General features: G+C 47.3%; 2 protein-coding genes across 2 annotated transcripts in view; one reads left to right on the forward strand and one right to left on the reverse strand.

The window, feature by feature from the left end:
- Positions 1-4,559, forward strand: part of CABP5 (calcium binding protein 5) — a 9,751-nt gene extending 5,192 nt beyond the window's left edge. The window contains exons 5-6 of the mRNA XM_049620832.1: positions 2,254-2,401; positions 4,028-4,559. Coding sequence (XP_049476789.1) covers positions 2,254-2,401; positions 4,028-4,053 — 174 coding nt within the window. The 3' untranslated portion in view covers positions 4,054-4,559. The remainder of the gene's footprint in view (positions 1-2,253; positions 2,402-4,027) is intronic.
- A 4,617-nt stretch (positions 4,560-9,176) lies between these two features.
- Positions 9,177-23,321, reverse strand: ELSPBP1 (epididymal sperm binding protein 1). Its single transcript, XM_049620938.1, is given in 7 exon segments — positions 9,177-9,342; positions 11,328-11,486; positions 13,226-13,372; positions 17,012-17,149; positions 21,556-21,589; positions 21,592-21,623; positions 23,246-23,321. Coding segments are annotated over 7 exon segments (735 nt in total). The 5' UTR covers positions 23,313-23,321; the 3' UTR covers positions 9,177-9,184.
- Positions 23,322-23,538: the final 217 nt, after the last annotated feature.

Below are 23,538 nucleotides of genomic sequence, written 5' to 3' on the forward strand. Positions count from 1 at the left end.
ATTAAAAAATAAAATAAAATAAAATATAAAATAAAATAAACAAAATAAATTAAAATATAAAAAAATAAAATAAAATAAAATATAAAAAATAAAATAAAATATAAAATAAAATAAAATAAATAAAATAGTAAAGTAAAATAAAACAAAAACAAATATTCAATTCAGTTATTGGGAAACATTTTGTTTGGAAAAACTTGGGCATGTAGATCTACCCTTTCAACTCTAAATTGTATAAAAGGTGCATACAGGTCAAGTATTTCCTATACTATTTGGTGTTTGAATTGAGAGGCACTATCGGTGGTAAAATACACCTGGATTAAGACTTAGTATCCTTGGCTTAAGCATATGTGTGCACTGAGCACATTAACTAATCACGCTAAGTATAAGTACTTACTATGGTAGTATGCTAAGTCTTCCGAAATCCAGTGCGAATTAAAAAATGTAATGCTCAATAATTTTTAAAGATTTTACTAAAAAAATTTTTTTAATGTTTATTTATTTTTGAGAGAGAGAGACAGAGAGAGACAGAGCACGAACAGGGAAGGAGCAGAGAGAGAGAGAGACACAGAATCCGAAGCAGGCTCCGGGCTCCGAGCTGTCAGCACAGAACCTGATGCGGGGCTCAAACTCACGAACTGCTAGATCATGACCCGAGCCGAAGGCGGACACTTGCTTAACTGACTGAGCCACCCAGGCGCCCCTCAAGATTTTATTTTTAAGTAATCTCTACACCCAACATGGGGCTTGACCTCACGACCCCGAGATCAAGCTCTACCACACATCTACGTGTGGGACGCCTGGGTGGCTCAGTTGGTTACGCGTCTGACTCTTGATCTCCTCGCGGGTCATGATCTCAGGGTCATGAGTTCAAGCCCTGCGTTGGGCTCCACACGGGGTGTGAGGTCTACTTAAAAAATTCGCTGTTCTCTTTCACCGTTTTTTTTTTTTTTTTTAAACGTGGCTACTAGCAAATTTTAAATCAGTAATGCAGTTCGCACTGTATTTCTCCTGGACAGCACTGCTCTGGGGGGGGGGGGGGGGGGTTTTTTTTCGGGGGGGGGGGGGGGGGGGGGGGGGGGGGGGGATCATGTTCCAGGCTGAGGAAGCAGCAGGTGTGGATGGTCGCTGGAAGGCAGGGAGGCAGATGTGGGCAAGAGCAAGGTCTTGGAGCTTGGAGTCCCGAGCTGGAGAGAAAGTAGCAGGCGATCAACAAGGGTCAGAGTTGGCGGAAGCAGGGCCAGCCTCTTAGGAGTCTGTGCTTCTCGGAACGAGCCAGGATATCATGGAGGGGGATGAGGAAGCCACTGGGCGATTTTCAGCAGGGGATGCGACAAGATCTGATTTCTGTTTTATGTTTTTTTTGTTGTTGTTGTTGTTGTTATTTTTTAAAGTTTATTTTTAAGAGAGAGACAGACAGAGAGAGAGAGAGAATCCAAAGTAGGCTCTGTGCTGTTAGCGCAGAGCCCAATGCGGGGCTCAAACTCATGAACCTTGAGAGCGGGAGTGGGATGCTTAACCGACTGAGCCACCCAGGTGCCCCTGAGTTCTGTTTAAATTTTTTTTTTATGTTTTTTTTTTTTTTAATTTTTTAGACAGAGGAAGAGAGAGAGAGACAGAGCATGAGTGGGGGAGGGGCAGAGAGAGGGAGACACAGAATCCGAAACAGGCTCCAGGCTCTGAGCTGTCAGCACAGAGCCGGATGCCGGGCTCGACCTCACGAACGTGGAGATCACGGCCTGAGCCAAAGTCAGATACTTAACCGACTGAGCCACCCAGGGGCCCCTGATTTCTGTCTTAAGTGAACAGGAACAGGAGGTCCTGAGATGTGGACCACCATGGGATCCAGAGGACCAATCAGGGGACCGTCATGACGGTCCAGGCAAGAGACGATTGTGGCTTCAGCCGGGTTAGCATCAGCGCGGCTAGACGAGGATGGTTAGCTGCCCCCACCCCCCACCCCACCCCCACGCCCCCCACGCTGGGGAGATAGCCCGGACGAGACTTTCTGTGCGGGTTGGTTAAGGGTGTGCAGCATGGAGGTTTGAAAATAGTTCATTAGTTTAACTAATATTGCACCGTGGGGAAGGCACCGTTTGGGGGACCTGCCACGGGGCGGTGAACACGACCGTGAAAATGACCCGCCCTCCGGGAGCTGAGGACATTTTCGAGTGCACGACGGGCGCTTAGCTTAGCTCCCGACCGCTGTGGTTGTGGTCACGGTCCTTGCCAACACCGCGCCTCTGCCCCGAGCAGTTTGACACCAACGGGGACGGGGAGATCACCCTCGGGGAGCTGCAGCAGGCCATGCAGAGGCTTCTGGGAGAGAAGCTCACCCCTCGCGAGATCTCGGAGGTCGTGCAGGAGGCGGACGTGAACGGAGACGGCACGGTCGACTTTGAAGGTGACGTCGCGAGGGGGCAGCCGCCGCGCGCGGGTGGCTTTCTGAGCCAGGGCTCACTCCTACCTCCCCCGTGCCTGTCCCTCCCTGGCTCACGGGGCGCCTTTGTCGAGAACGAAATGTCCCGTCGGGAGAGTGGACCGGTCACCAGCTGGGGCTCTGGGGTCAGATGCACGGGGTTCAAATTCAAGGTCGTCTCTTACCTGTCCTAGCCACCCGGAGAAGTCACGCCTGATGCTGCTGCTCGTTCCGGGCGGGAACGCCCTTGCCCCTTCCCGCTGGCCCAGTTTCAGCTATGCCACCGGAAGGTGCTCCCACCCCTCCTCTCGGCGCCCCCTTGTGCCTCCGCCGTAGCGCTGAGGGTGACATCACCCAAGCTCGTAATAGCACCTCGCCTGTTTCCTTCCGAGGAGGCCCCGGACTGAACCCTTCTTCCCTAGACACCCCGGTCCTGGCACAGAGCTCGTCCCACGTGTACTGAGGGATCGGCGGAAGGGAACCCGTGGGAATCCTGTGCGGATGGGAGTGGAGACCATTTTCGTGGGAGACCTAACAGGGAGGGTCAGAGTCTCATCATGGTGACTCTAGTTCAGGCACCCCAGCATCTAACTGCTGCCGGGGGACAAAAGCTGAGTTCTCGGTCTGATACTCAGGTGCATCCCTGGTGTGACCCCCACCCCCGGCCGCACTTCTGTCCCCACTCTCAGGGTCGCTGCGCTCTGGTGCACACTGGGTGCCTGCTCTGTGTTCTCTAAATCCTGTTTCTCCCTCTCTGACGTCCCTTCCGCTTCCGGTACCTTCCCCGGTGTTCTCCATCCCTCAGGAATCGGCGCAGCTCGTTCTCTGCCATGAAGCGTCCCTTCGTCCTCAGCTGGCTGTATCCCCCATATCTGTTGCCCTACAAAGGCTTCCCTGTCCCCCTCCCTTCAAAGGACGTAATCGCCGCAGACCTCGCTGCCTTGAGTTGTGTTGGCCTCCTGGGATGTCAAATCCTGGAGGCCGGTCAGGGATGTTCTCTGACCCATCAGCTTGTAATTCCCAGTAGGGAAACTCAGGAGGCATTTATGGCCTGGCTGTAACTGAGGAAATATTGCCGGGATGCCCGCTGGGTCTCGCCAGGCTCAGGTGAACGAGGGGCATCACTGAAAGTCTGGACAAGCTAAGAGACAGATCCTCGGGCCAGCCCCGCGCAAGGGAAGGACAGATGGACCTCAAGACCTGGGTGGGGCCCAGAAGTTCATGGGGCATGGAGTCACCGCAGAGTCAGTGCGTTCCTTCCGAGGTTTTCCATTCACCGTCCACGTGGCCTCAGGCGCACTGGTCAACCTCACTGGCCTCCGTTTGCTTATCTGGGAAATGGTAGTTACGCCTCCAGGATCGGTTGGAAAGATGAAATAAGATAGTCATAACGATTGTGTAACGCTTCATGGGTCTTGTAAGCATTCTGTCGTTCAACCGTCTGGAAAACTTGTGTAAGGCATATGGTGATCCTGTGATTCCCATTTTGGAGACGAAGAAACTGAGGAGCAGAGGGTTTCCCAAAGATCACCCTTGGTTCCTGACACATAGTAAAGGGCTCAAAATGTGCTCTTACAAATCGGCGCCTTACCCAGGGGCTTTTCTTTGCAGAGTTTGTGAAGATGATGTCTCGCTGAGGAGGTTCTGGAAGCCCCCGGTCTCTCCCCACCAGGCCGGCATGGACCCCTCACTTGTGGAAGACCAGATCCCCTCGGGCCCGTCCAGGAGAGAGGGTAGGAGGGTGCGTGGTGACTGGCCTTGCATTGTATGAGTCGAGGCTGGACCAAAAGTGATGGCTTTGCCCGGATGGCGGGCGGGGTGAGGGGGAACCTCTCTAGAATGAGATAAGAAGCTAGAAATGAGATCAGGACCAAGGTCAGCGCCACCCCACCAATTCCAGAGGTTAATGACATCTCCTGACTTCATGTAACCCCCAATGCCTACACCCCAGCAGAGTCTCTTCCCTGGTGTCCTCTTGGGTCAGACTCTCAAAAAGCTCAGCCCATGGTCCACCCTTCCCCCTTCTTGCTTCAGCTGCTTCAGATTTCCTCGGTTTCTTTCTGTCGGTAAGAGGGAGGCATGACAATCTTGGGGCTACAAACAGGATTCCTGGGAAGACCGGGCTTGGAAATGGTTCCATTAAAGAGGCTTCCAAAGTGAGGTTAGTCCGTTTTCTTGATTTCCTGGAAGGACAGTCTGGTGGTTGCTTTTTTTCCCCCTCCCGCCTCCTACTTCGTGGTGTAAGATAACTTGGATAAGATACTCAGGCCACTGAATTAAACCATAAATCTGGATTACGGAGGTTTAGGGCAAGCTGATCCCCGGGGAATTAATCCCCTGCAAAATGTCATCGCGCAAAAGAGAAAGAGGATGGGGGAATTCTCAAATCCTCAGCTCGGCCAGGTGGTGTGGAAACTGTTCCTAGAAGCTCCCTGCCCTGCCTTCCCCGTGTCTGTCTGCCCTGGGTGCTCAGGGCGATTGCCTCTGGTAGGTGGGGAGTCAGGCCAGCCCTCACACCCTGATGCTGACCTGCACCCTGAAACCAGAGGGTCTTTTCCTCCTCACCTCTGCCCTTGGGCAGGACGCCCCAGTAACGCAAGGTCCCCAAAGTACAGGATTCGTGTCACGCCCTTCCACCGAGTTTATTTCACTTTCAAAACCCACTAAGTAGCTATATGCAATGGGTCATCGGTTTATAGAATAGCCTCGCTTTATAGAATTTAAATTTAATAGAGTGGAACCAGAATAATGTATTTCCTAACTTCTTGCTGTGGCCACTTCCCTTTTGCCCTTCCTTTCTTCCTTCCTTCCTTCCTTCCTTCCTCCCTCCCTCCCTCCCTTCCCTTCTGGCACTTTATTTATTCAGTAGTGATGTATGAAGTGCTTGCTGCATACAAGGCCCTCTTCCAAGAATAGCTCTATCTCAGTGAATGAAATACACAGATCCCCGCCGCCCCCCCCCCCCCCCCCCCCACCACCAGGAGCTTACATTATGAAGGGAAGAGACAGACACAGAACAAAATACATGAGTAAATATGATCCTAGTTAGTATGGTAGAAGATGGAAAGAGATATAGAGAAAAGTGGAGCAGGAAAGTGGTTAAGGGATCTGGGAATGAGGAGGAGTCCCCAGTCCCGGTAGGGGCAAGGAGTCTACTGAGCACCAGGGGCATATGGAGGGGAAGAGCACTTCAAATGCAGTGTTGGGTGAATGCAAAGGCCCTGAGGCGGGAATGTAGCTGGCCTGTTGGAGGGATAGCAAGAGGTCGTGGTGGCTGGAGGGGGGTAGGTGGTAAGGAGTCAGAACCGTCAGAGGTTAAACCGTGTGTGTTCTTAGAGGCGTTTGAGGGCCTTGGAGGGCTTTAAACAGAGGAGTGACATAATCCAGATCACACTTTAAAATACAGTTTCTGCCTCCTGTCTCAGCTCTATCCCCTTCCATCCATACACCTGTCCATCCCACTCACCTATTCAATGTGATATTTGCTGAGTCTCTGCTATATGCCTGGCGTTGAAATGCCAGCATGGAGATACAGCAATGAAAAGGTACCTGACCTCAAGGAGCTTGCATTCTAGAGGCACGCAATCCCCTGGGATCTTCCATGATGATGGAATGTTCTAGATCTGCACTGTCCATTCGGGAACCCCTCACCACCTGTGGCTATTAAGTTTTGTTTGTTTGTTTTAATATTTTTATGTTTTTTATTTTATGTTTGAGAGAAAGAGAGAGAGAGAGAGAGAGAGAGAGAGAGAGAGAGAGAACGAGCAGGGGAGGGGCAGAGAGAGACAGAGACAGAATCGGAAGCAGGCTCCAGGCTCCGAGCTGTCAGCACAGAGCCCGACGTGGGGCTTGAACTCATGAGCAGTGAGATCATGACTTGAGCCAGAGCCAGATGCTTAACTGACTGAGCCACCCAGGGTCCCCATGACTATTAAATTCTTGTTTTTTTCTAAGTAATCTCTACTCCCAACATGGGGCTTGAACTCATGACCCCAAGATCAAGCATCACACGCTCTACCAACCAAGCCAGCCAGACACCCCCAGAAATGACATTTCTTAATGATGGGCTATCTCAGGTTGGGTTCCCAGCGTCCCTCCTCTGAGTATGCAGGAGGTTTATCAAGGAGTGTCCTTAGGCTCGATACCTGGGGAAGGAACCGGAATGCAAACTCACACATTGCAGCTGAGCCCACGGGAACTCCTGACCTAGCTCTTCTGATTTGTCTCCCTGGGGTTGAACTGGCTGAACTTTTAACCTGCCCTCAGTCAGCACTTGCACACAGGCTGCCCTGGGAAGAGCATGACCTTGCACAAGGGAGGTTACTCCATAGCTGAGGACATCCCTGATTTGGGACTGATGGCTGATGGCTGCCTGCAGACAGCATTGGCCAGAGCTGGGCAGGTCCTCTGCAGAAGGGAGATCCGGGGACACATCTCCATCTCCAACACTGAGTGGCTCAGCAGAGACCAGGGAAGGGGGATTCCACACAAGCAAGGCACCGAGGCTGGAGTCAGAGTGGTAGCTTCAAGAACAGGGCTGTGCCTGGGTTGAGGGGGCAGAGGTGGAAAGTTTGTGAGGGAAGGGAAGTATGTCTGTCTGTCTCTGAAGTCTTGTGTGGCAGCTGGGGGCAGGAGAGCCAGGTTTCCTGTGGCCTGTTTGTATGTGATTAAGGAAGGATGGGTCATCTGGTTGGTCTTGATCTACAGTGGAAAAGATCTGCCATGGGATCTTCAGGCTTCTCGAATGTCTCTGCAACCTCGTTTCAGACAATCAGATTGGTACCCAATGAGGCTGAATGGTGAAAATCTATTCCTGATGTCTGCATGCAGTGTGGGATAGGGGCAGCAGTTGCTCAGAGGGTTTCATGAAAGAGGAGGAGGGGGGAAGGGGAGGGGAAAGGAACAATAATAACACAAGGATGCATCTGGGCTCACAGGGAAGCAGACTCTGTAATCAATTACTCATGTCTGCCATGGGCATGGGGAAGGAATAGTTGAGGTAGTCTTGCAATGAATTTTCTTTTCCTTTTTTTTTTTTTTTTACTTTTTTAATGTTTATTTATTTTTTAGAGAGAGAAAGACAGAGTGTGAGTGGGGAGGGGCAGAGAGGGAGGGAGACACAATCCAAATCTGAGCTGTCTGCACAGAGCCCGATGCGGGGCTCGAACTCACAGACCACAAGATCATGACTGGAGCCGAAGCTGGACCCCTAACCGACTGAGCCACCCAGGGGCCCCCTTGCAATGAAATTTCTACCCTATGTTTACCTACTAATTTATTTATTAATGATTTCATAAGTACCTAAAAATGCTCCACCCAAATCTATGGTTTCCAGGAAAGAGATAGCAGGATGCAGTTCCTTCCAAGGGGCTCCTGGGCTGAGAATCTGACCTCCTACCAGGAGATTCACCATGCATTCCAGGTCCCTCACCAAATCCCATTCCAGGAAGCACAAAGGCAGCCCCCTGGGGGAGTAACTGTGGGCTCCTTTACTGGTGTTTAGGCCACATTTCCCCCCTCTGTTCTTCACAAAGGACCAAGTGATTAAGCAAAATGGCGGACAAGGTATTTCTGAAGGTGATTAAGCTCGAAAGGAAAAGACGAAGCAGGTTCCACGCTTGGTATGTCCGTCTTCCTCTGAAGATGTTTCTCCTCCCCTTGAAAATAGAATCAAAAGCCAGCATTCAGGTGACGAGTGTGCACTGACTCAAAGTGTGATGTGAATAAAAAAAGTACTGCATTGGCTTTCAAGACTGAGTCAGAAGAGGAGGTGGCCGAGCCAAGAGTGGTTAGACCTACCCCTGCCCCTCACCTGGCTCATGGCGGCCGATAAGCCACTGAACCCTGAGCACCTTAACCTCACCTCTACTGTATTAGACTTGCTGAAAGAGGGACCCAAAGGAGAGAGTTGTGCTCTGGTGGACAAGAGTCAGAGGCTGGGCACTAAGAATGTTCTTCATTCTAGCCAAGCCTGGGAACGACTTGTGGGTGATTTTTAATACCCACCCTGTTAAGATGGTACCCAGAGCCCCAGACCTATTCCGTTGCCTCTCTTCTGTTCCAGGAAGATGATTTTGATGGCCAAGGCAAAATTCGGGAGGAATCACTAAGTTTGGTGTCATCCCTAAGCCACATGCATCATAAGGGCAAATATTGCCAGAAACACCAGAGCCGTCCACATATCTGATGAAAGGGCTTCTGTTTGTTAAATCCCAGACATCCTGAGTGATTAGGTCAGTGGACCCACACAGGGGGTCTGGGGAGAATACTGAAATCAGAAGAAAAGACTGGAAGGGAGAGAGAAGTTGGTCCTGTGGAGAGAGTTGAGGACTTACATGCAGAGGTGGGGGAAGGACCCATGCAACAAGGAGGAGAACTGAACCCTACCTTTTTCTCTGTTGGCTACTCAGTGGGTAGCAGGTCAATAACCTGGTGCATGGCTTTTGGGGACCAGTGAAGTCCTGGTCATCTCCTTTCAAGGTCATCTTTCCTTCTCACGCCCCAGTTTGAGAAATTCCATTCTCCTACTTTGCACACCCAAGGCTTCCCAGACCCAACACTTGGCATGGCACCTTTCTGGGTCCAAAATGGTTCATCCACCTCTTACTAATCTGGGAAGCTGTCCCCGTCCCTCCCCCACCCCCACTTCACCTCATCTCTGGGACAGGGAGCTCACCTTGCTGGCAACCCCAGCGAATCGTGCTGGAAGGGACGGATGTCACCTTCACAGCGGCATTGCCCAGGTATGCTATGCACCTCACCTTTGTGTCAGCAGTACACCCAGGTGTGGTCCTGGTCATAGTTGTAAGAGGTTGCACACCACGTAAGGTTGTGCTTCGATCCTTTGCTGGTACAGTTAAAATAATTCTTGTTTTTGTAGTTGAATGGGAAGTGGCAAGGAAAGCCAGGAACCAGTGAAGAAATTCCTAGGGAGTAGAAGGGGATAGGAAAGTGGTTACCCCCGTGCCTTGACGCTGTGGTGAAGGCTTAGACTTCAGAGCCCCCTCTAAAATCAAAACTGGGTCGGGGCACCTGGGTGGCTCAGTCGGTTAAGTGTCTGACTTTGGCTCCGGTCATGATCTCACAGTTCGTGGGTTCGAGCCCCGTGTCGGGCTCTGAGCTGAGAGTGTGGAGCCTGGAGCCTTCTTCAGATTCTGTGTCTCCCTCTCTTTCTGCCCCTCCCCCGCTTGCTCGCGGGCGAGTGCGCGTTCTCTCTCTTTCTCTCAAAAATAAATAAACATTAAAAATTGTTTAAATAAAAACTGGGTCCACATGGCCCATGGGTCTGCTCAGAGACTCCCATTAAAGGAAGGAAATACTGACTTAATCCTAAATGCCAGAGGGGTTTTCTTCCCTGGGAAGCTATTTGAGTTTAGCTCTGTGGGGTGTGGAAATGGGGCACAAGGGCAGCATGAACACACAAGGGGTCCTGGCAGTGAGAGAGAGGAGGACAGCGTCGTGTCAGCAGGGGAGCCAGGGAGGCAAGTGGGAAGCGCGGAGAGGACATCTTACAGGGAGTCGTCTTCATTCACAGATCCTGAATGTGCGAATTCTCCACTCGTTGAAGTGGATTTGGAACCCAAATCAATACTGGCCGGGCTTGTGCGGCGCAGCTCTCGAGCAAAACGCGCCTAGTGCTGAAGAGCTGTCCAGGGTCCTGAAGTCCAGGCCGCCTGGGATGTCCTTTATGGGGACCCATCAGGTTACATTTACAGAGAAATGTTCTATTTTTCTTCCTCGTGGGCTTCTTCCCTGACCACCCACCAAATGTACACTTGTTTTCCTTTGTTAACAAAATTATCCAAAACACACAATTGGGGTCAAAAGATCCTGACCTTATGTCCTCCTAAAGCACTGTCTAAACAGTCCCTAAGGGCCATCTGGTTCTCTAGCTCAGTGCCAGCAAACTTTTTCTAGAAAGGGTCAGATGGTAGTTATTTTTAGCTTCGTGCCTCATACAGCCTCGGTCTGTATGTCTTTGTATGTGGGCCCTGGGATTTGAATTTCGTATAATTTTTGCCCGTCACAAAATAGGATCCTTCTTTGGACTTTTTTTGGCTGTGTAGAAAGTTGGGTTGGGGGCCAAGAGAAACATTGGCCCAGACTTAGCTCATAGGCAGGAGAGAGTTTGCAGACCCCTGCTCTAGGGAAATAGAACTTTATCTGACTTACTACCTGCTATTGCTTGGAGGCCCCAACTCTGTAACTTGTAAAAGATTGATACATTGTGAATGATTTTTGTTTGGTAGAGATGCCGATAATTTCTGTCTGGTAGACAACCCCAAAGGTTTGATTGCCCTTTGTGTTATTTTATTTTTATTTATGTATTTACATACGTATGTATGTATGTATGTATGTATTTAAGTAGGCTCCATATCCAACGTGGGGCTCAAACTCATGACCCTGAGACCAAGAGTTGGATTCTCCACCAACTGAGCCAGCCACGCGTCACTTGATTGCCCTTTAGGTGTTACCAGATTGGGTGGCTAACTTAACAATCTTGCTTCAGCTCAGCATTCTTTTTCACTGACTTTATGCAGTTCTTAAAATGTCCCTCGAATTGGCTTCACTATCCTTGTTATTCCCTTATTAGCAATTTTTTTTTAAATCTTAGCGTGGATTTACTCTATGTTTGTGCAAGCAAGTACTTAGGTGTTTCACATTTTGAAAACCTTATATTGACCCCTTTCTCTTGGATCTTAAGCGGCCCGCATCTTGCCCATCACGCTATCGTATTTTTCATGCTATTTGCTCATCAGATACCCACGAGGGTGGGACTCCGTCTTACTCATCACCACATGCCCACCGCCCAACACAGTGGCTGGCACGCAGTAGGGCTGGAGTCAGTGTTTGCTGGGTAATTGAGTGAAGGAGTCTGCCTATGCCCACCCAGCCCCCTTCCCCGTATTACTAGTGTCGGCGCAGAGGCTCCACTTCCCATCCTCATCCATGTTCTCCGTGGTCGGGCACCACAGTCTGTTGCTTTCACTCTCAATGCATTCAAAGATCATGCTATTTCTGTAGACGGAGGGGAAGACACAGGGCTTGCTGAAAGAATTTCCCCCATACTCTGAAAATAATGATGGAAAGGTCACAGGGACAAGAAGAGATAACAAAAAGAGCTTCCATGTATCATGCATCAAGTAGGCGCCATGCTTTATCTCAGGAAAGGCAACACGACATTGAACATGCTCCAGTTCAGTTCCTGGTGGTGTTATTATTTCCATCCATTTTGCGTGTAAGTGAGAACCCAAGCCATCAACAACCACACCATTTACAACAGAGTTGCTCTGCAGGCTTCATCAACAGAGTTATCGTGAGATCTAAGGTTAACGTTGGTTTAGGGTTAAGGATACAAGTGATGGATGGCTACGACAAAGATAAAATTCAAGGTTTTATATGGCATTATGGTTTTTTGAGTGCTAAGGGATAAACATAAATAAGGCTTTAGCAGGAATAAGTGTGCTCATGGATAGGTGCCTCACGTGAATTTTCATCTCAATGGAGGCAACACTGCTTGGTGAGGGAGCAGGGGCATCAGAGCCATATGGACTTGCATTCAAATCCTAACTCTGACATCACCTAGGAGTGTGACCTTGGACAGGATTTAATTTTACTGCGACCACTTATTGAATGTGGAAAAAATAGCATCTCATAGGGCTTTTATGGAAACATTCAATGGGATGTGGTATATAGAGTCTAATACAGAGAGGGCTCCAGAATGAATGGAGGTCATTAAGAAGCTAAGAGTAGGGGCGCCTGGGTGGCTCAGTCGGTTAAGCATCCAACTTTGGCTCAGGTCATGATCTCACAGTTGGTGGGTTCAAGCCCCGCATCAGGCTCTGTGCTGACAGCTCAGAGCCTGGAGCCTGCTTTGGATTCTGTGTCTCCCTCTCTCTCTGCACCTCTCCTACTCACGCTCTGTTTCTCTCTGTCTCAAAAATAAAATAAACATTAAAAATTTAAAAAAAAAGTTAAGAGTAGGGATGCCTGGGTGGCTCACTCAGTTATGCCTCTGACTCTTGATTTCAGCTCAGGTCATGATCTCACAATTCATGGAATCCAGCCCTGCATTGGGCTCTGCACTGATAGCATGGAGGCTGCTTGAGATACTCTCTCTCTCCTCTCTCTATGCCCCTCCCTCACTCATGCTCATTCTCTCTCTCTCAAAATAAATAAACATTTTTAAAAAGAATAAGTTAAGGGGCACCTGAGTGGCTCAGTCGGTTAAGTGCCCGACTTCGGCTCAGGTCATGATCTCACAGTTCGTGAGTTCAAGCCCCACATCAGGCTCTGTGCTGACAGCTCAGAGCCTAGAGCCTGATTTGGATTCTGTGTCTCCCTCTCTCTCTGCCCCTCCCCTGATCACACTCTGTTTCTCTCTCTGTGTGTCTCTCAAAAATAAATAAACATTAAAAAAAATTTTAAGAATAAGAGTAGGCATAGAATTAAGATGAAATCTGAAGCCACTTTGAAATGCAGGTAAGGTCCAGCACTGGGTGAATCCACGTATTGCCAAGTCTAGCAACAGAAATAGTTGAAAACCAATGTCAGGACTGCAGCCCATGGTATTGGTTCTTAGGACAACCAGATTTTCCATGCTGACATTAGGCACTCGGGGGAACATGGCCTTAGGACATTCCTGTCTCCTGTGGTTGTCCTAATGTATTCTCCAAGAACACACTTAGTTTCTAGAAGTATTGCTCTCAATGCTCTGCTCTCCCCCATGCCACCATCCCCTCAGAATGATCATTGCTCTCCCCCACCCGCCTCCCCACCAAAACCCCCATCCCTGCTCCAGTGCCTTACCATTTGTTTCACAGTATTTCCACTGCTGCTTCTCATCAAAGCTGGAGGTGACGGAACACCACAGCTTTCTGAAGAAGCCACCCTCCGTGATGCAGTTGTTATGGTACCTTCCTCGATAGATGAAGGGGAAGATGCATCGTGGGTAATCTGTATGGAAAGGAGTCTGTGAGTGGTTTGACTTTCTCAAGTCATTCACAGGACAGTCACTCAATCATCCATCCATGCATTCATCCATTCATCCGTCAGCCAACAAAATACAGGACAAGCATCAAGTTTTAAAGATATTTTATTCATTCATTTTATTAAGCATGTTGTAAAGAAAGCCTACTTGTGTACTTTTCATGCTCAAAGCTTCCCCCAACAGGGTTCCCAACCTCAACAACACCGCCCCCCAACCTGCTGAACAAACTTAATATACTTCAGTGTCTTAAAAATGAATCTCTTAGAATCACCAACAGACCTGTAGAAATCAAGTCAAGACAAAGAATTTTGATGGTTTACGACCAACAGGTGAAGTCAAGATCTTGGCATACAAAAAAAAAAAGTTGCCATTACTGAAAAAAAGTCAAATATCAGTGAAGTAAAATATAGTAACATTATCATCCAGGTGCTGGTACCTTATTGCAACTTTCATAGATTGAATTTCCCACCACAAATAGTACAACAAATATCGTTTTGGACATTATGTTTATAGTGGGTGGATTTACTCATGCTCAGTGAGGGAATCAGGGTCATTTGGAGGTGATGGAGGGGTTGTCATTGATGAAGGGATGAGGGAAGGCTTCCTTGAGCAGGTGGCACTTGAGCAGAGGCTTGCACAATGTGGAGAAGCCAGCCATGCAAAAATTGGGGGGAGTTGAGGTCCAGATAGAGGGAATAAAAGTGGGAAGGGCTCAAGACAGGAAGAGTTCAGAATATTCAAGAAGCATGACAACCAGTGTAGCTGGAACTCATCAGGCAAGGAAGGGAGTGGAAGAAGGTGAGGACAGAGAAGGGCAAGGTCTTGTAGAGCTTTGCAGACCAAGGTGAAGTGTCTCCTCCTTCTTCTTCCCTTCCTCTCCCTCCACCCCCCTCCTCCCTCCTCCTCCCCCCCTCCTTCTCCTTCTTCTTCTTCTTCTTCTTCTTCTTCTTCTTCTTCTTCTTCTTCTCCTTCTCCTCCTCCTTCTTCTTCTTCCCCTTCTCCTTCCTCCTCTCCTCCTCCTTCTCCTCCTCCTTCTTCTTCTTCTTCTTCTTCTTCTTCTTCTTGCCCTTCTTCTTCTTCCCCTTCTCCTTCCTCTTCCTCCTCTTCCTCTTCTCCTCCTTCTCCTTCTTCCTCTTCTTCTTCTTCTTCTTCCCCTTCCCCTTCTCCTTCTCCTCCTTCTCTTTCTTCCTCTTCCTCCTCCTCCTCTTCTTCTCCTTCTTCTTCTTCTCCTTCTTCCCCTTCTCCTTCTCCTTCCTCCTCGTCCTCTTCTTCTTCTCCTTCTTCTCCTTCTTCTTCCTCTTCTTCTCCTTCTTCTTCCCCTTCCCCTTCCCCTTCTCCTTCTCCTTCTCCTCCTTCTCTTTCTTCTTCTTCTTCTTCTTCTTCTTCTTCTTCTTCTTCTTCTTCTTATCTCCTCCTCCCCCTCCCCCACTTCTTCTTCTCTCTCTTCTCCTTCTCCTCCTTCTCCTTTCCTCAAGTTGTAGTTCTTTTGGACGTTTCAGATATTAACCCCTTATCAGGTATATTATTTGCAAATATTTTCTTCCATTCCATGCGTTGCCTTATCATTTTATTGATGGCTTCTTTTGCTACACAGAAGCTTCGTAGTTTGATGTAGTGCCACTTGTTTATTTTTGCTTTTGATTTTGGTGTCAAACCCAAACAATCGTCACTAAGACTGATGTCTTCCAGCTTACCCCCATGGTTTCTTGTCGGAGTTCTGGGGTTTTGCATCTTATGATTCAAGTCTTTAATAATTTTGAGTTGACCCTTGTGTATGGCATAAGAGAGGGGTCCAGTTCCATTCTTTTGTATGCGACTGTCCAGTTTTATCAACACCACTTATTGAAGAGATCATTCTTTCCCCATTGCATATTCTTGGCTCCTTTGTCATAAATTAATTGACCATATATGCATGGGTTTATTTCTGGGCTCTCAATCTGCTCCATTAATCCATGTGTCTGTTTTTATGCCAATACCATACTGTTTTTATTACTATAACTGTGTAATATAGTCTGAAGTGTGATGCTTCCTGCTTTGTTTTCCTTTCTTAGGATTGTGTTGGCTCTTCGGGCTCAGGATATCCTTCTAAGTGTGCTGGTGAGCCATGCAGGGGCACAAGCAGGGGAGTAGCGTTGCATGATTTCACATTCTGAAAAGGTTACTTTGACTGATGTGTGGGGAATTGATTTGGAGGGAGGTGGGGGGGATTTGAGGAGCCCAGTTAACAAATTTGGGGGGGGGAGAACTGATGGTGATTTGGAGAAGGATGGGAGCAGTGGAGGCAGCTCCTTCCCAGAAACTGAAGCTAGAATCGATTTTTGAAGGTAGAACTAACAGGCTAATTGGTGGATTACATGAGGGGTGGGAGGGAAAGGGAAAGAATTGGGGCTGTTCACAGGTGGTGAGAAACCCACCACTAGAGGTCCAAAGAGCAGTTCTTAGTTCAGAAGCCAGGGATGAGGGAGGAGATGCCAATGGCAAACCATCTATACAGGAGCCCTCTGTGATTGGCTGAAAGAGGTTTAATCAGATGCAGGTTGTTAAATCTCTAGGCCCTGATTGTGTCTGTATCCGCACTTTGGGCAGAGTTTTGTCTCCTCTTGTGTGTCTTAGCATGTTTGGGGACCTCTTTTCTAGAAATAAAAAAAAAGTCTGTTTCTAACTTTCGGGTTCAATTTCAACCAGTAGATCCTGATTTGCATCATTTAAACTAGAGCGATATTTTCAACTAGAGGTGGTATTGCTTCCAAGTTTGGGTTTTTGTTTTTATTGTTGTGTTTTTATTCCCCACCCCACCCCCCAGTGTAATGGGGCTTCTTTGTAGTCATTTTTAGCTCTTATAATCAAAGAGATTCTGCTTGGAGGTATGAGCCTCTGGCCACCTTTTAATATCTTTTTAGGTTAGTTATGATCATGGTGCTTTTTATTATCAATTTACTCTTTTATTTCTGTCTTATATTGCAGCTAAGGGATTGTGTTGATTTATTCTGAAATTATGAATTTGGAGTAGGTAACATTATGTATACATTTTATTTCAGTATAGTGAAAGGGTTGTTATACTTATTATCAAAGGGAGCCTTTGATCTAAGAGAGTCAAGAACAGTGATACAAATGAAAAGAAAACCCTAAATATTCAAAATCTGGCTGCTCGTAGGAACAATTAAAATGTCCAACAACAGGATATTGGTTAAAACAAACAAAATGCCTTTTGTCCTGTGCAGAAAAATTAGAAATCATCTAATTGTCAAAAATGTCTTGGGCTTTGAGAAGCAGTAAACAGAGTCTGTCAAATCCCTTCTCTGTTACACTTTGTTGTCTGTTTTTCCTTATTAATTTGGAAAATTAAGAAAGAGACAAAGAATACAGTGGTTTCCTGTGGTCTTGTAACCTCTCTTTCATTCAGAAAGCACCATTTTTAACACTATCATTGTCGTATTATTAGCCATTGTTAGCATCCAGTATGTGGCCTCCGCACTTTCTATGCACACACACAGATGTTGTAACTCGTCTTCAAAAATATGATCACATTCTACACGTCCACACATTCTCTTTTATAATCCATCATTTGAGGAGGTCGGCTGAGGGGACAGCATGGCATCACTCACCCTCCTCCATACAGTACTTCCACTGCCCATCGTAAACGGCTTTTGTCGAACACCAAGGGGACAGGCTGTTGGTTTTGATACAAGAGAAGTAAGTAGACCCCTTGTAGATGAAGGGAAAGACACATGAATCCTTCTGACCTGGAGGACAGAGAGACAAATAGAAGGGTTTCATCACAAATGAATGAGCCAAGGGTGAGTCTTGCTTTGGTTCTCGTGGGCGGTTCTGAAGGTGACACATGCAGTGTTGGCATCCAACTTTCTTGTGACAAATAAGGGTGTGTCCAGTTTACGTGGAGACCAAGAGCACAGGGAAAGAGTCTCATAAATCATAAAGGCAACTGGAATAAAGTTTTCCTCCAGACCATTAGAGCACCGTCAATGTCACACCAGACACTCTTGGGTCATGACATCACAGTAGGTAATGGAGCGACACGCGTCAAATAATGCTGCAACACAGACCAGAAAACAATCTCACATTTCAATGCTTTTTTCAATCCTTCTGATTACACAAAAGAGAAGACTTCAATTTAATGCGAGTATTTCTCTACCATGCCTCTAATTTTTAATAATCTCCCTTTTTAACAACAACAACAACAACAAACAGGGCAGGACCCAGGCTCAAAGCCTTATTGTTGCACCCAATAGAATTTAGGAATCAGATTTCCTTTTCATAGCATTTACTTTTGTGTGCAATTTCTATTTATGCAAGTTAGTAATGCTTACAGATTACAGAGCTAATGTTAACTATTCTTTAAAGATAAAGGTGTTAGAGTGAAGATAAAGGTGTCAAAGAGTACATTTCAAGAAGGTTGGGTAAATGATAGTGCTGGTGGCATGCAGATGTGGCAAATACTGCAGGGTGCTTTTTGTATTCTTCTGTGTGAGGACAGGACTTTGTCTTTGACACAACGTATCCTCAGAACCTAGAACTGTGACTTGCTCATAGTAGATGCTTCAGAAAGAACTGACAGAATGGAATGAGCTCAGAAAATGCCACGTGAAAGAAAGCTAAACCCGTTTCTTTAACAAAGGACTCATCAGAAGGGTCAGTATGCAAATGAGTGCTGAATTAGCAGGAGGCTATGGACTATATTGAATTGTCCTTTCCCCCCACTCCTCAATAGTGCTGGAGACTAATGGTCCCTGAAACACACCTTTTTTTTATGTTTATTTATTTTTGAGAGACAGAGAAAGACAGAGCACAAGTGGGGAAGGAGCAGAGAGAGAGGGAGACACAGAATCCAAAGCAGGCTCCAGGCTCTGAGTTGTCAGCACAGAGCCTGGTGTGGGGCTTGAACTCATGAACCGTGAGATCATTACCTGAGCCGAAGCCCGTGCCTAACCGACTGAGCCACCCAGGTCCCCCTCCCTGAAACACTTCTTAAGAAATGTTATTCTACAGGTGCTTGGGTGGCTCAGTTGGTTAAGCATCAGACTTCGGCTCAGATCATGATCTCTTGGTTCGTGAGTTCGAGCCCAGAATCGGGCTCCTTACTGACAATGTGGAGCCTGCTTGAGAGTCTCTCTCTCTCTCTTTCTCTCTCTGCCCCTCCCCCACTCTCTCTCTCTCTGTCTCAAAATAAATAAATAAACTTTTTAAAAAAAGGAAAAGTGGGGCGCCTTGGTGGCTCAGTGTGTTAAGTGTCCGATTTAGGCTCAGGTCATGATCTTGCAGTTTGTGAGTTCAAGCCCCGCGTCGGGCTCTGTGCTGACGGCTGGGAGCCTGGATCCTGCTTCAGATTCTGTGTCTCCCTCTCTCTCTGCCCCTCCTCTGTCTGAAAAATAAATAAAACATTTAAAAAAATGGAAAGAAATGCTATTCTAGCCCACATTGTGGAGGAGAAAGTGAATACCCATGTAAGATAAGGAATCATTTCAACTTAATACCTTTTTTTCACCCTTTTTTGAGCAGAACTGGGATGAGAACTAGCATTTTTTTATCTACTGGTCCAGGATCACAGCTTTTCTCCCTCCCTTCATCATGTCATTCCCTCCTTCCCTCTTTTCTCCCTCCCTCAAAGACATAATTATGGATACTATGACTAAGATATTCTGATAGGTTATTGATGTGCGTGCATACACGTGTGTGCATGTGTGTGTGTGCTCATGTTCCAAAGATGGTGAGGCAAAGCTTCCATGGACTCGCCAAACCTATCTTCTTTTTTCTTTCTGGACTCCTAGCAAGAACCCATTTTTCGGCTGAATAGTTAGGTGGGGCCATGTGACTCAGTTGCAACTCATGGAATGTGGGTAGAAATGAACCCATTTTTCAGCCTCTCTAATAGGTGGGGCCACGTGACTCAGTTGCAACTCATGCAATGTAGGTAGAAATGACCTTCTCCAGCTCCTCGCTTAGAAAAGTCCCCGGTGGGGGCGCCTGGGTGGCTCAGTCGGTTGAGCGGCTGACTTCAGCTCAGGTCAGGATCTCGCGGTCCGTGAGTTCAAGCCCCGCGTCGGGCTCTGTGCTGACAGCTCGGAGCCCGGGGCCCGCTTCCGATTCTGTGTCTCCCTCTCTCTCTGCCCCTCCCCTGCTCATGCTCTCTCTCTCTCTCTCTCAAGCATAAACATTTAAAAAATAATAATAATAATAATAATAAACGAAAAGTCCCCGGTGAACCCTATGCTCCTTACTTCCTCTTCCAGCTGGACATAGAGCAGTGGTTCTCAGTGGAGGAGACATTAGACAATGTTTGGAGACATTTCAGGTTGTTACAACTGGGAGAGGGGCGAACTGGAAGCTGCACCACTGGTTCCTACTGGGTAGAGGCTGGAGATGTTGCTAAACACCTTACCATGCACACGTCCCAGAACCGAGTCATCTGGTCCCAAATGTCAACAGTGCCCAGGTTGAGAAAGTCTGAGAAAGAGGACCCTGCAAAGTATGCTGAGGCCCTGTGGGATGGTGGAGCCCCAATACAGAAGGGGTCTGTGTCTCTGAATCACAACACAAGTGGCTTCCCATGAAACATCCACACTGAAGTTCTAGATGACATGAACCCTACTGAGTTCAGCCACTGACATTTAGGGATAGTCAGTCTATTACTAATACAGATGAACCAGACATCATCTCTGTCTTCAACCTGGAACCTCCATCTCTTGCTCTGGATCAGATTCTTATCCTGTATAATCTGACCTGGGCCATCACAGGGGTGAGGCTGGGAGACAGCAGAAAAGGCAGACTGCCATCTTTGAGCTTCGCCAATGGGCTGAGGCAAGTGGAGGTCCTTAAGTCACATTGCGTTGTCCACCCCTGGCTCTCAGAACTGTGTGGTCTTGGTTGAAGACCAAGTTGAAACGAGTTAATATCTGGAAAGTGTTTAGAAGTGGACCTGGAACATGGCTGCTCCTCGACCAACGTTAACTGTCATCATCACCATCACCGTCACCATCGTCATCAATAATGCTCAGTCATGGGCACCACCAGTATGTATAATAGATACTATTAGCCATCTGCAAAGTAATCCAGCAGATGGTCTGATCTTCTTAACTGGGTTAAAATCCTCCATAATCTGGGCCCTGCTGACCTCTCTGTTCTCACTGCCTGATTAACATTTCCTCGACCTTCCTCCATGTTCTTTCTCGTCTTCGGCGTTTGGCTCATGCCCTTCATCCTGCTCTTTTCTTTGTCCCTAGCTTTACTCCCTGCTTCTCATCCATACGACTTGGTTCAGCCTGGATTAATACTCTTCCACATTCTTATAATACTCTGAGATGATCTCTATAAATGTACTTACCGAATATTTAAAGAATATAATTATCTGCTTATGTGTCTATCACTCCCATTTGCTGTGAGCTCTCCCGAGAGCAGGGCATGAGTTTTATTTATTGCTATGTTTCTGGCCCATAGCACAGTGCCTGGCACTCGGGAACCACTCAGCAAATGTGTGTTGAATAAATTAGTCCATAACTATGTGCAGAGGAGACTTAGGGATACCAAGTTTCACCACAGGAATACGGGTGTGGTCTCAGGAAGGTATGACCAGAAAGAGACCCTAACTGGAAAAGCTGGCATTGTTCCTTGTCTGAATAAAGTGTGGCTTCTTAGCCTTTTCAGGACTTGTCAGTTCTTTTGAGAACCCAGATCTTCTCTCTAGGAAAATGTCCATACATCCCTGTGGCAGAGAACTGCTGGGTGTTCAAAACCAGCGTCATCTTCCTCTCAAAGGTACTGCTAAAAACTACATCTCCCAGACTCCCTTGCAGCTAAGCACCCTGTGAGTTCTGGCCAATGGAAGTGGGAGAAAGTGACGGGTATCACTTCCTGGCCCAAAAAAAAAAACCCAAAAAACAAAAAACCCTTCTCCTTCAAGATCATAAGACTCTTGAGCCTTGTCTACCAGCTCCATGCAAAGAATCCACAGAGGACCCTGGAACCCTAGGGGATGGTGGAGCCCCACGGTGGAAGGCGCATGGATCCTTGCTAACCAGATGCTCCCTCATTGGATTTTGTAGGAACAAGAAATAAAATGTTTTGTGTTAAGCTGCTAATAGTTTGGAGCTTCTCTGTTATAATAGCTATCCTCACTACCCTGATAAATACACACCCTTTGAAATACGGAGCCAGGGTTTCATGAACTCTAGTGCTAGCCCAGTGACCTCAGCTTAGGAATTTCTGGAATACAGAATGTGGTCATTCAAAAAGGACTTCATGGAATTAAAGGGCATGAAAACAAGTGTTTCTTGAGCCTTATTGAAGGGAGAGGGCTCATCAGGCAGAAGAGGATTTTAATTGTGGAGAATGTTTCGCCATAGCTTAAGTGAACTATGACACAGGGTGTCTCTTTGTTCTCCTTCCATGTTTACCACACCATCTGGAGGTGGTTAGATTCTTAGATGTATTGAGAATGTAGGCTCACATCCACTAAAATGGCTACTTTTTTTTTTAAACAGTTTATTTTTAAGGGGCACCTGGGTGGCTCAGTCGGGCAAGCGTCTGACTTCGGCTCAGGTCATGATCTCACGGTTTGTGAATTTGAGCCCCGTGTCAGGCTCTGTGCTGGGGGCTCGGAGCCTGGAGCCTGCTTCGGATTCTGTGTCTCCCTCTCTCTCTGCCCCTCCCCCGTTCATGCTCTGTCTCTGTCTGTCTCAAAAATAAATAAAATATTTAAAAATTTTTTTAAAGATTTTATTTTTAAGTAATCTCTACACCCAATGTGGGGCCCGAACTCACAAGCTCGAGATCAAGAGTCACACACCGACTGAGCCGACCAGGAGCCCCTCCTTTTTTTCTTTTAAACAGAAAACAACAAGTATTGACAAGGATGTGGAGACATTAGAACCCTTGTGCACTGTAGATGGGAATACAAAATGGTGCAGCTGCTTTGGAAAATAGTATGGCAGTTCCTCAAAAAATAAAATAAAATAAAATAAAATAAACGTAGAATTGCCATGTGACCCAACAATTCCACTCCTCGTTATATCCCGCGAAGTATTTGTAACACCCAATGTTTACAGCAGCATTGTTCACAACGGCCAAGAGGTGGAAACAATCCACGTCCATCCATGGATGAATGGATAAACAAAACGTGGTAGGTCCATAGTATGTACCACACACACAGTGGAATAGTTATTCAGCCTTAGAAGGAAAGGAAATTCTGACACAGGCTACACAATGGATGGATGAATCTTGAGGACGTTATGCTAAGGGACATAAAAGTCACAAAAGGACAAGTATTGTTTGATTCCACTTCTGTGGGGTATGTAGAACAGTCAGATTCATGGTGTCAGAAAGCAGCCCCCAGGGGCTGGGGGCGGGGGAAATGTGCATTGTTTAATGAGTACAGGTGATGTATCATGGCTATTGGTTGTACAACGCTGTGGGTGTACTTCTACTGAACTGTGCACTTGGCCATACACTTCAAAACGGTTAAAAGGGGAAATTTTATGTTCTGTGCATTTTACCTCGATTTAAGAAAAAGAGTGGAAAGGGAGGGTCCAAGATGCAGTCTGAGGACTCAATCCATTGGAATTATGGAGCCCCCCCCCCCTTTCAATGAACGTATTCGCATTTCCCTACCACGTGCTGAGCATCTCAAAAGGTGCTTGTGTCCTGGGCACAGCAGTCCCCGGCTTATCCACGGTCTCTCTTTCCATGGTTTCAGTTATCCGCGGTCAAGGTAGTCCAGAAGCAGATGACTCTCTATCTCCTCCCTACCTGAATCCAGGAATCTTTACTTTGGCCCATTCGTTCTTTCCGGTTTCCAAATCCTCCCCAACATTTCCCAGTACCTTCACCTCCACTTGTCTCCCAGATGTAGAGGAAGGTCATCCATCCCAGCAGGTAACTGGACCATCGGTTCATCGCAACTGGCCTCTTCTTTCTGGACTGAAGGAAAACAAAAATTTTGTTCCCGCGGGGCCCCTTCCTCTTCCACTAACTGCCAGGTTTGGTGTCATGCCATTCTACTTTCTACCCCCAGAGGGCAGTGAAGAGTAACTCACTCTTACAGGAAAGAAAGATGTGCTGTTCGCCAAACAACCCAGGGCTGGACCTGGTGACCTGGTTTTGTCTTGAGGCTCTGCTTCTA

This window comes from Panthera uncia, assembly GCF_023721935.1.
Source record: "Panthera uncia isolate 11264 chromosome E2 unlocalized genomic scaffold, Puncia_PCG_1.0 HiC_scaffold_19, whole genome shotgun sequence".
Classification (NCBI taxonomy): domain Eukaryota; kingdom Metazoa; phylum Chordata; class Mammalia; order Carnivora; family Felidae; genus Panthera; species Panthera uncia.